Raw genomic sequence first — 12,921 nt, 5'->3', positions numbered from 1 at the left:
TAAGTACATAATAAGGTTATTATAGACTGTTTCGTAATCAAATTCTTATATTGTAATATTGTAATTTCCAAATTAAACAACAAAGTTATCTTGAAATTCCAAAGTCTATATTAACTTTTTGTATTTATTTTTGTATTTAAAGGTTTTTATGCCACCGCAGCATCTGCGATGCGGTGGCATATAGCGATTCACCTGTGTGTGTGTGTGTGTGTGTGTGCGTTTGTTTGTTTGTTTGTGTGTGTGTGTGTTATATAGATTATATAGTGAACTTAAAAAATCTTCTCTGTGAAAAACCACTAGTCCAATTTCAACCAAAACTTGGCAGGATTGATCCTTGGGTGAAGGGCTTCCAAACGTTGTTCAAAGAATTTCATTCCATGCAGAAATCTGGTTGCCATGGCAACCCAAAAGGAATTATAAGAATAAAATTAAAAAATCTTCTTGTAAAGACCCAAAAGGCCTAGAGCTTAGATATTTTGCATAAGGGGCATTGTCTGGTAGAGACCTCTACCAAGATTGTTCAAATTATAGCCCTGGGGTCAAAATCAGCCCCGCCCGGGGGTCATTGATTTTCACTATATGTTTCAAAATAGTAAAAACTAAAAATATCTTCTTGTAAAAGACGCCAAAAAGGCCTAGAGCTTAGATATTTTGCATAAGGCATTCTGGAAGACAGTTCTACCAAGATTTTCAAATTATAGCCCTGGGGTCAAAAATCGGCCCCCCGGGGGTCATTGATTTTCGCTTATATGTACATATAGTAAAAACTAAAAATATCTTCTTGTAAAGACCCAAAAGGCTTAGAGCTTAGATATTTTGCACAAGGCATTGTCTTGTAGACCTTACCAAAAGGTTGTTCAAATTATAGCCCTGGGTCAAAATCAGCCCCGCACCGGGGTCATTGATTTCACTATATGTACATATAGTAAAAAACTTAAAATACTCTTGTAAAGACCCAAAAGGCTAGAGCTTAGATATTTTGCCATAAGGCATTGTCTGGTAGACCTCTACCAAATTGTTAAATTATAGCCCTGGGGTCAAAATCGACCCGCCCCGGGGGTCATTGGTTTTCCTTATATGTATATAGTAAAAACTTACAGTAAAAACTTTAAAAAAAAATCTTCTAGTAATTGACAAATGCTAGAGGTAAGATATTTTGCTTGAAACATTGTGTAGTGAACCTCTAGCAAGATTGTTCAGATTTATAGCCCTGGGGTCCCAAAATTGCCCCCGCTTTGTTGGTCATTGATTTTCAAATATTACATATAGTAAAAAATCAAAAAAAATCTTTATTGTCTGAAGGTACCTACAAGGTTAGAGCTTTAAATATTGTGTATTAAATTGATAATCATCTATAGGTACTCTCTACCAAAAGTTGTTCAAATTTTGCTCTTAGTGTCAAAATTAGCCCCACCCCGGGGGCCATAGGTTTTCCTTATATGTATATAATAAAAACTTAAAAAAACATCTTCTCTAAATTGACAAAGGCTAGATTTAAGATTATTTTGCATGAAAACATTGTGTAGTGAACCTCTAGCAAGATTGTACAAAATCTATAGTCCTGGGGTCAAAATTGGCCCCCACCCCTAGGGGTCATTGATTTTCACTATGAACATATAGTAATAAAATTAAAAAATCTTCTTGTCTGAAGGTACAAGGCTTAGAGCTTTGATATTTGGTATATAATATCATCTATGGGTCCTCTACTAAAGTTGTTTTAATTATGCCCTAGTGTTGAAATTGCCCTACCCCCAGAGGCACTAGTTTTCCTTATATGTATAAAGTAAAAAAATTGAAAAATCTTCTTCTCTGAATTGACAAAGGCTAGAGTTTAAATATATGGCATGAGACTTTGCAAAGTGAACCTCTACCAAGATTGTTCAAATTATATAGCCCTGGGGTCAAAATTAGTTCGCCCCGGGGTCATTGATTTTCATTATGTACATCTAGTAAAAAAATAAAAAAATATTTTTGTCTGAAGGTACAAGGCATAGAGCTTTGATGTTTGCAATATACATGTAATATCATACTATAGGTCCTCTACCAAAGTTATTTCAAATTTTTCCCCTGGTGTCAAAACTGGCCCTGCCCGTGGTGCATGATTCTCATTATTTACACATAGTAAAAAACAGAAAATAAAAAAATGTTTTCTGAATGGGAGAAGCTTCAGCTTAGATATTTGACTTGAAATGTTGTTTGGTGGACCTGTATCAAGATTGTTTTGAATTAAACCCTTGGGTCAAAAATTTTGCCTTGTCCAAGGGGATAGTGACCTACTTTCTTGTCCTTGATGTACAGCAATGAAATTTTTTGACCATGTGCACAGTTTTAGTTGTAAAATTGAACTTTGATATCAGGTGACCTAGATTTTGATGATGTGACCTACTTTCTTGTGCTTTGATCTACAGCTATGAAAATTTGAACATGTGCACCGATTAAGATGTATTTAGTGAACTTTGAATCAGCTGACCTAGATTTTGACAAAGTGTCTTACTGTGTTGTCCTTTGATGTAGTCATGAAATTTAGGCTGTGTGAAATATGATCTTAACCACCAAATTCACTAGACTCAAGTGCATTGATATATTTCTACTCTGATCTTTTATTTGATTAACAATAGATTTAACCACTAATCTGATAATAAGAATTAGATAGGTCAGGGATCTATGCATTATGACAATCTTTATTGTATAGAAACAAAAAAATATGTTCCTACACTACTATTTATTGTTGTATTAATGCGGTGGCATAGCATTTTCCTCAAATGCAATCTTGTTTATTATTGATTTAACATGGTTATCATGTTTATATATATTGGAAAGGTATTTGTATTAAGAATTTTATACTTTTCAGCATTTTTCTTTTCTGTTTATTACAGAAATGTTCTTTATGCAATCATTGTTTATCATCAGCACAGAGGAATGATTTTAAAAGTGCCTACCTGGAGCATATAAACAGAGGTGGTTGTAGACGAATGTTCCCTCCAGAGATAGTATGTTGTCCTGCTCTTATCTATTCCTAGCTGACTTTAATTAAACATTGTTCCTCATTTTTGGTTTATACAGAATTTGTTTTAGTTTGATTGGGTGATAGGAAGAAAAGGAGGAGGGTGAGAAAGCTCTGTGCTAGCTTAAGCTTTAGACAACAGTTTTGGAAATCTGTTTCATGGGACCAACGCCAGTATTGAGCAATGAGTGTAAAGTTACTTGCTCAAGACAATAATGACTTGCCCCTGACTCATATTTGTTTCTTATATTGAAAAAAAATGTTTTCTCCACCAAAGATTTGATATCCAATGAATAAACCTAAAAATCTAGCATCTGTAATCAAGGGTTTTCATTTTAATCTGAGGCAACAGATGTGCTAACTAAAACAACTTATTTAGCCTAGAGATCAAGGGGGATATTCTGATCTTCAGACTTAAAAAACAAAAAAAATTGTTCAGCATTTTAACCATTGATATTGATCCTTAATCTGTTAATAAGGAAAATCCTGTAAATCACAGGGAGTGCCTTCGGTTGATTTATTTAACAGACTTTAAATCATTTCCATTTCACAACTTCAAGTTTGATTTTCAGCATAGAGTATGTTTTTCTTGGAAGGTTGATGATTCTACTTGGGTGAGATTGTGTACAATAGGGATAGCTAATAAGTAATTTCTGTGTTTCACTGAAAAAAATTTTGCGCTATGATAAGACAACAATTAAAACTGCATAATTGTATGTCCACCCAAATAGCACAATAGGGAGAGTATCAGATTTGTAATCCTAGGGATGCTAGGTTGATCCTTATTAGAGGCGAAATTTCTAAGTAGCTATTAATCTCACATGTTGAATCATATGGTGATTTGTCTCTTATGGCTGATTCAGAAATCATTGGGATTAGTAGTCTGTAACTTGCAGATTAAATGGTAATTACGGGTTAGTTAACCAGGATGACCGGTTTAGTGGACTAACTGCTGAAATATGAACAAAAATAAGTTTAAATTGACATGAAAAAGACAAACAAACAAATATAATTGTAGTAAGCATAGGATCATATTTTCATACAGTACTGGTAAATAAGAATTTAATATTCTTTGAAAGTAAGCAAAAAGTTTCTGCAAAATAAACAAAAAATCAATTTTTAGTCTGGTCTGATTGAACTTGAAGCAAGTGCATTGTGTAAATATTATTCACGGTAAACATAAATCTTATCTTTATTAATAATTTTATATTGATTTTCAGAAAAGAGAAGATGCATTAAAATGGACGCCAAAAACAGATAAATTTAAACTAAACGAATATAATGATAAAACGAGAACTATGTTTACCTGGTATATTGGAATGTGCCGGAAGGATCCATTATTCTGCACCTAGGGGCGTGAGGTATCTAGGGAAACCACTAGCTTGGACAAACAAGACTTCCTTGGAAACCAGTCTCAAACGACGGCATTTATTGTCAATATATACTCAAGAGAAAACAGCGCAATTTCATCCATATAAATACTTGAGATATTAGCCTTGTCTGATATTGAAGGCTTGATGTAAAATGGGTGTAACTCTGATTTGCTCCAGCTCTTATACTGTAGTTATCTGTTAATATTGACCAGGTTGAATGTAGAGTTATGACTGCATTTTGATTGTTAAATATTAAATGCCCCTAGTCAGAGCATTCATTTAAGTTTTTAAAGAGGTTTTTATAAATTCAAGTGTTAAAGCTGTAAGCCTTGATTCTGATATTATGAAAATTGATTTCCTAAATTCACCAAAGTCTTATATTGGATATATTCTTCTTGAACGATCTTTGAGTTGCATGTTAAAACTCATAAGTGTCATTTCTTTTGATGGAAATTTGATTTTATTCTAGTCAGTTGGTGGATACTTAGACTTCTGACTGGGTAATATATATAGGCCTGTATGTATGGTAACAAAACAGAAAACAAATACTTTAAAACATTTTATCATTGGAAGGAACATAGGTTTGGTCTTTAACCTAGAATGGTTTGACCTTTTGAACTTTAAATCATAAGTCATTATACCTCATAGGTCCTCGTTTCAGTAAATCAAATCTTTTTCATAAAGGTCCTATTGTTAACATGTAATGGTCATGGTGCTGACAGTAGACAATTACTTTATTGTTTACCATTTTACTTCTTAAAGTGGACCATACAGTCAGTGAAAAGACAAACATTTATATGTTTTAAATAGGTTAAGGTTAACCCACTATGACATTGACACAGAATATTTATTCTTCTGAAAGGTCAAGGGTTGAAAGAGCAACTAAAATACATAGATATCATTGTTGAGTGCTAATGGTAGGTTGATCTATATTTTTCTTGATTTTGGACTTAAATTGTATAATTTTTTAAATAAGATCTTTCCTTTGTATTACTTATCATAGCCTGATAAACACAATAGTTGGAATAGTTGTATGGTCTTAACAAAGATTTCTTACTTTTATCTTTACCTATACATTCCATGTCACAAGTGTCTTTATGGTCCTTATTCTTAATACATGTATGTAGATAAAAAGATAAATAATATTGAATTGCTTGGGAATAGGGGTGGAAGGGGGTTTAAATATTAATTTAAATTCGTGTATTTTTAGTGTGAGAGTTTGTTTGCAATAGATTAATTGACACAAGAAGTTAGACTTGTCTTTGTTAACCTTTTATGTTTAGACATTTGGTCATAGATATTTAGAACACAAAGTGCTTTTATATTGTTTACCCTGTTTTTATATCTTGTTTTAAAGAATTATTGATTAAGCTTTAGTTGTTTTCATTTAATTTTTTATTCATCAAAGGAAATGCCCTTCCAAGGGGCATGGAATCATTTATATACTTTTAGATGTAGTAACAAGATTTTTTTAATATTTTACATGTATTATTATTATTTTTTCTCTTTGAAAGAGCTTTCTTTACCATTTTTTGAAGCATTATTTTGTAACGTTTTATATAATTGTATTTTATAATTTTATAGTTTAGAATTTTTAACCTGTAAGTTTTTATGCCTACCACATAAATATATGTAGCGGTTAAATTGTTTTTTATGTCATGTCACTCAGTCTGTTTCTTTGCTGACAATATTATCAGAGGCTGTAACATTTTAACTATATTTACAAAATTTTTAATACTTGGACATAACATACATCTAAATGTGAGCTCTATTTAAAGATAATAAAATATGGCCTTGGCCCCTACATGACTTGATATTTTCAAGGTCATAAATTTGTATTAAACTACAATTTATTTTCTTTTTTACTTAAAGTATTTTTTTTTTATCTAAATTATTATTTTACATTTTTTATGCCATTTTGTAAGATATATGCCAACCTTTTTTATTCAGTTTGATTTCTATTAATATGTAATTCAATTTTGTATGTAACTTATAACTTATTATGAATTTATTATTACATTGTTAAACGTACATAGAACCATGTTCAGTTAAAATGTATCTATATCAGCTTATTAACTCTAAGCCTGCTGGTGGCAGCATGTTCTACTCATGCAACCAGTGCGGACCGGGATCAACCAGCCTTGCCTTCTGATCATGGTCTGCACTATACGGTATTTAGTCAGTACATATTTTGAAGTATTCCCTTAAAATAATGAATGGTTTTTGTCCAGATTGAAAGATGAACAAGTCCCTTTATAATATTTATTATGGTAAGAGCTAAAGGAAATCTGTTCAAATAGCTTTTACATAAGAATCAAATTGGTTTTTACCCAAGAATCAAATTTTTAATCATAAACATATTTTAAAATTTTTAAACCATGCATAATAGTATGTCCCATCTAACTACAGTAAATATTTGTTATTCTTATTTATTAATACAAATTACACCAAAGCTCCCATTTCACTCTTGTCTCTTCTATACTTAAATGAATCTCATGATGCTAGTGATGATATTATGTTTATGATATATCATGATATATATCCACTGATATATTACTCTATATCCTGATATATTTGCTGATATATTGCAGTATATCATGGTATATATCCACTGATATAATGCAGAATATCATGGTATATATCCACTGATATAATGCAGAATATCATGGTATATATCCACTGATTAATGTAGTATATCATGATATATCCACTGATATATTACAGTATATCATGATTTATTTTATGCTTTTCAGTGGATTACTGATTTATCCGTGAAAATTATATTTGATAATTTCACTGTGAAAATTATCAAAATATAATTTCACACTTTTCAATGACGAAACTACTTTTTTAAGATTTTTCCCATGTGGTACCTCAATTTTATTTTTGCTAACAATTCTGACAATGTCAGGCTGTTTAAAGGAAATGCAAAGCTGAAATTGATAAATAACTTAAATGTCAAAAGTAATAAAAAGAAGAAAACTTACTTCTATTAACCAAATTTCGTCTCTAATTTTTTGTTTCATTTTTACAGTCTGAAAAATACATTCCTTCCACATGCAAACTGCTCTTGATGACATTTGGGCATATTAAAGTATCCTACGAGCAATAACTGCCGTATGCTTCATGAAAAATTGAAAAGCATAGACAGCTATCAGCTCGTAGAACAAGTAAACCGCCCAGCGTTCCAAGCAAGTTCCAAGTTTTCCATTTTCATAGCTGCTTTTTTCATGTTTTCACATCTGTCAACACTTATTTTATGTCTGTTTCAATCCTCAAATATGTTTTCTTTCTTTTTAAAAGGTGTATGACTAATAAATCCAAATGATACCCCTCTGAATCAAACACAATTATTTTCCTCCCGTGAAATACACAACTTTAAAAAAATGGCTGCCGCTTACATTTAACAAAGCCAGGTCTAATATAAATTCGCAGTAAGTAACAGAAATATGGATGGATGGCTGGAATTTTCTCCTACAAGAATTGTTTATTTTTATTATTAAAACAAGCAATCATTCATATTTTTTGAACAAAATAAATAATATCACTGTCATTTAACGTTGATTGTCGGACTTATTTTTCAGCTCAAGACTTCTTGTTTTTAATGAGAAATTCCGACTAAATGGGGCTCTCAATGGGGAAAACAGATTTTAATATTTACGTTAATATTATGGAAATTTCGTTTTTACTTGTTTTTTAGCATAAAATAAAAAGAAAATTTGTTTGTTTGTTGTGTAAGATGTAATTTTATTTCATCTTGTGAACTTTAAGAACAGTATTCTCACTCGTGGCTACGCCGCTTGTGAGAATACTGTTTTTAAAGCCCACTCGATGAAATAAAATTTCATCTTACACACAAACAAACAAATATCCTCTATATATCCACTGATATATTACAGTATATCATGATATATCCAGTGATATAATGCAGTATATCATGATATATCCACTGATATATTGTAATATATCCACTGATATATTGCACTATATTGTGATATATCCACTGATATATTGTGATATATCCCCTGATTTATTGCGGTATATTGCCTTATATATTGCAGTATATCCTGATTTTATCAACTGAGTACAGTAACAGGTTAACAAGGTATAACAACCTATTCAATTTAATAGGAGTTGTTTCTGTTTCTGTACTAAGGTGATGATTTTGTCAATATATTTTCCCTGATATATCATAATTTATACCATGATAATTCATATATGCTTTCATCAATTATAATATTAAACCTGATATATCATGTCCTGATATATCTTAATGTTTTATATATCATCATATATAACCTTATATAATATATACCTTATCATACCTCATGTGTATCACATATCATATGCTATATGCTTCTATCTCAAACTTTGTTTATGATTTTATTGCTTTAAATTTCATGTCTTATTTCATTCAGGGTTTTTTCTATACATATTATTATAGAATTATCTAAATTTCAATGTTCAAACTAGAGAATTGTGTTGGAAGTTTGTAAAATATCTAAATTTCAATGTTCAAACTAGAGAATTGTGTTGGAAGTTTGTAAAATATCTAAATTTCAATGTTCAGACTAGAGAATTGTGTTGGAAGTTTGTAAAATATCTAAATTTCAATGTTCAGACTAGAGAATTGTGTTGGAAGTTTGTAAAATATCTAAATTTCAATGTTCAGACTAGAAAATTGTGTTGGAAGTTTGTAAAATATCTAAATTTCAATGTTCAGACTAGAAAATTGTGTTGGAAGTTTGTAAAATATCTAAATTTCAATGTTCAGACTAGAAATTTGTGTTGGAAGTTTGTAAATTATCTAAATTTCAATGTTCAGACTAGAGAATTGTGTTGGAAATTTGTTAAAATATCTAAATTTCAATGTTCAAAATCATGTATGTAATAAATTGTTACATAACAACAAGGCAGTTAAGAATAATTAAGAAGTGTGAGGCTTTAACCCCTGACCCTGCTGGGACAGAAAGTGATTAGCCTTTTACCACCAGCACATAGGCCAGTTTGTCACATATCCTTGCAGTCTAACCAGGTTCTGTACTGGCAGTAGCTTTTGATATTGATAACACCTAAACTTCAAATAGACTGTTCCAAATTTCGAGGAAATCCATGAAAGAAATTCAGTAGGTCATGGGTCAATATCCATATCATGGGTTGTTTAAGTGGTGTTGATAAATCAATGTCCCCTTTTAAAACATTTTAAAGCAGCATGCCTTCAGATTCATGCTAATTTTCATGAACATTTTGAAAATGTATTTAAAATTAAAATACTGTAAAATATAACTGTTTACACCAGCACTGCTTATACCCTGCTTTGTTGTACTTTTTTCTTACATTCCTATTTTGTTTCATCTACATGAATTTATGCAAACAGCAAAGTCCATGCTAACTATTGCTTTAATGTTTGTAGAACATGTTCCTGTTTACCTGTTTTTATCAAAATAGTTAAAATATACAGTGCATTTACATAATTTTTATACCTCTTCTTGCCTTTATGTTAACTTCCATTTTAAAATTATGCTTTTATTGTCTTCACTAACTATGTTTATATAATGTATGTAGTAAAGTTGATTCAATATAATTCTATCATAGACAAAAAGCTATGTTTGTGTAATGCATGTAATAAGATGATTAAATATAAGATATAATATATAATTGTTATTATCTATAAATTACAAAATGTATGATGCCTATTATTGTTTCATTACATACCTCTATCTACATGTATCTTATTTGATCATTGTAAAATGTTATAATGTTATATTTACTATCTGTTTATTGTTATTTCCTTATTTTGAATTTGATCATTAGATCATAAATTAAGCTGCATTGTTTTGCTTTTATTTCCAATAATATGTGAATATTATGTATAAAAAAAAACAACAACACACATCATACAAATTTTCTTGTATTTTATATTAATTTTGAGTGCATTGTTGTAGAATAATGCACGGTTTGAGTTCAAATGAGTTTGAGTGATTAATTACAAAGCATTTGAAAGATAAACCATGCATTATTACACTATAATGCAAGAAAAATAAATATCTATTTCCATTCTAACATTCTAATAAAAAAGAGAATTGACAAAAAATATGCTGAACTACATGGAGCGTAGAAGTAATTTTCCCAGATGTCATTTGGTTTATTGATGTCATATCTGATGTCACAGGACGTGTAAGCATTCCTTTTTAATGCACTAGATTGTCCTTTATGTTTGATAGGGGAATAGTGTGAAGCATATTAGAATCTGATTTTCTATATTCTGGTAAATGACAGCTACAATGATCTCACTATGTCATAAGTAGTGAATAGTAGAATTTTGATGTTTAAATTTTTTGAAATTAATTAATTAATGGATAGTTCAAAATTTAAATCCCACGTTAATTAAAAATCAGGATGGGGTAAAGACCAGTTTTGGTGCTTTAAACAGCTTTTTGTATTTAAATGGTTTCTTAAAATTCTTGTCTGAGAATAATGTTATTTTCAATGTCTGTTTTTGTTGTGTCTACTAAGATTAATTGCAATTTTTCCAAATTTTTTATTCTTTGTTACCTAGAGATTGTTAATCAAAAGTTTACTGTTTTCTAATGCTTCTATTTTTAAAGAGCATATGATTTTTTCCTCTCATGTTTTGTATTGTACTTCATCAACATCCATTGAGAAGAAAAGTTACTGATATAATGTGGAAAGGGTTGCTTATTAATTGTTAGATGGTAGAGGAATGTGAAATTTGAGATGCGTAATTTTACATCCAATTTGATGCTTGCTTTTAATTGGTAAGTGGTAATGTTCAATGTATACTGGCATGCGAGCAGTTCCTGTACAAAAATCGTAGTTACTTAAAAATTATTTTTTATTACGCTCTCTTACTAAATATAGTAATATAGGTAAAAATTCTTATAATTAAACAGGTTTTCATCACATTACCCACTTATCTGTACACAGGTGGTATTAGTGGAAAACTCTTTAACAGGCCTCATATGTAAGTATTTTTGCGCAAGGATGGAATCCCCCAACATTTACAAGGTAACTTTTTGACAAAGAACAGGTGAAAGTGATTTAAAATGAAAACCTTTTATATGTACTGGGGAACTGACACTTAGATTTTGTCTTGTTAATACATCTGCTTGATTTGATATCAATTTTTGATGAATGCAAGTAATAACCAAGCGTTTAATCGGAAAAATATGGATACAGCTTCTGTACGGGAACTGCTCGCACACCAGTACAGTCTCATATTATTCAAGAAATGTGTTTTGCTATTTTCATCAATTGAGATGGCTTTGAAGTGTTAGATATGAGGATTTTTCTTTAATAATGGAATATTTTTAGGCCAATGTCACAATACAGAAATGTTTTCCAGATCTGAACGCTTTTTATCATTATAATTTATATTATCTCAATTTTAAGTTCTGCTGAAATTTTTACTTGCTATAATTATTAAATTTATATACTCCTTATATTTATATGACTATTTGTCTTTTATTCACCTCGGCAATAATTTAATTTATAGTATTTATATTTCAATAATTTTGATTGTTATAATTGTTAATGTTAATCACATTGTTAAGAATGGCAGACATTCAAAAAGTTTTTAGCATGTCCATTATATGTCATAGAATCACAGAATAAAGGAAAAAGTTAAATACTCAGTATTTTTCTATTATTTTTGTAACCTCTTAAAAGGACACCACCGAGGTAATTTTTTAAGCGACGGCACTGGAAATTTGTCCTGAGAATTGAAAACCAATTGATCTAGGTCTGAACCAGTAACTTCTGTGCAAATGTTCAGGTCATTCCCTCACCTTGTTTTACAGTGTTTGCACCTTTTTTACTGTACAAAATGACCCAAAAATTAAAAGCGTTGCATCAAATCCAGCCAAGAGTAGGATAAAAAATTGATTTTTAGTTTAACTCGGAGTATAATTCTTTGCTATCCTTTGCAGATTTTTCCATTTGAAGTGTTTTACTTAATATTTCTAAGATTTAAAGCCTTTGGACATCAGTGGAGTTCCTTTAAGAAGTATGAAACTTCTGAATCCTATAGAGTGCAACCGTTCATGCCACTTGTACAGTATCTGATGAGCTTAACATTACCAATCCCTATATTAAAAAGTTTTCATATTTTGATACCAAAATTTCTTAAGGTCACAATGGACACTTTCAAAACAATTCAAAAACAGGTCAAGTACTTTGTACATTACACATTTGCATCAAGGTTAACTCCAGTCAGCTTGAACCCAGTCAATTTAGATTTCTGTTTGGTTTCTCTCTTAAGTTCACATCAACCATCATTGATGTACATTTAATTTTACTTGATGTATTACAAGTAAAGTGATTGGTAAATTTGAATCAATACTAACTTCATCTACACATGAAACTTTCAACTTCTCTACCAGAGACTTGTAATGAATGATTTCAATAAACAGTATTGCATGAAAGCAAATTTTAGTTATTACACCTAAACACTTGCTGATTTCTGACTAGTGTGGAATACTAGCACAACACTCACTTTTATAAAAACAGCCGTAATGAAGACCC

The 12,921-nt window shown here is 30.5% G+C and overlaps 1 protein-coding gene across 1 annotated transcript in view; it reads left to right on the top strand.

The window, feature by feature from the left end:
- LOC132730782 (probable tubulin polyglutamylase ttll-15) overlaps positions 1–12,032 on the top strand; it is a 33,228-nt gene extending 21,196 nt beyond the window's left edge. Inside the window, exons 15-16 of the mRNA XM_060716788.1 lie at positions 2,877–2,990; positions 4,225–12,032. Of these exons, the coding sequence (XP_060572771.1) occupies positions 2,877–2,990; positions 4,225–4,356 (246 nt within the window). The 3' untranslated portion in view covers positions 4,357–12,032. The remainder of the gene's footprint in view (positions 1–2,876; positions 2,991–4,224) is intronic.
- Positions 12,033–12,921: the final 889 nt, after the last annotated feature.

Source organism: Ruditapes philippinarum, unplaced genomic scaffold (assembly GCF_026571515.1).
Source record: "Ruditapes philippinarum isolate M1 unplaced genomic scaffold, ASM2657151v2 ctg1196_1_1_1_1, whole genome shotgun sequence".
Lineage (NCBI taxonomy): Eukaryota > Metazoa > Mollusca > Bivalvia > Venerida > Veneridae > Ruditapes > Ruditapes philippinarum.
This window is presented reverse-complemented; position numbering and strand designations above follow the sequence as displayed.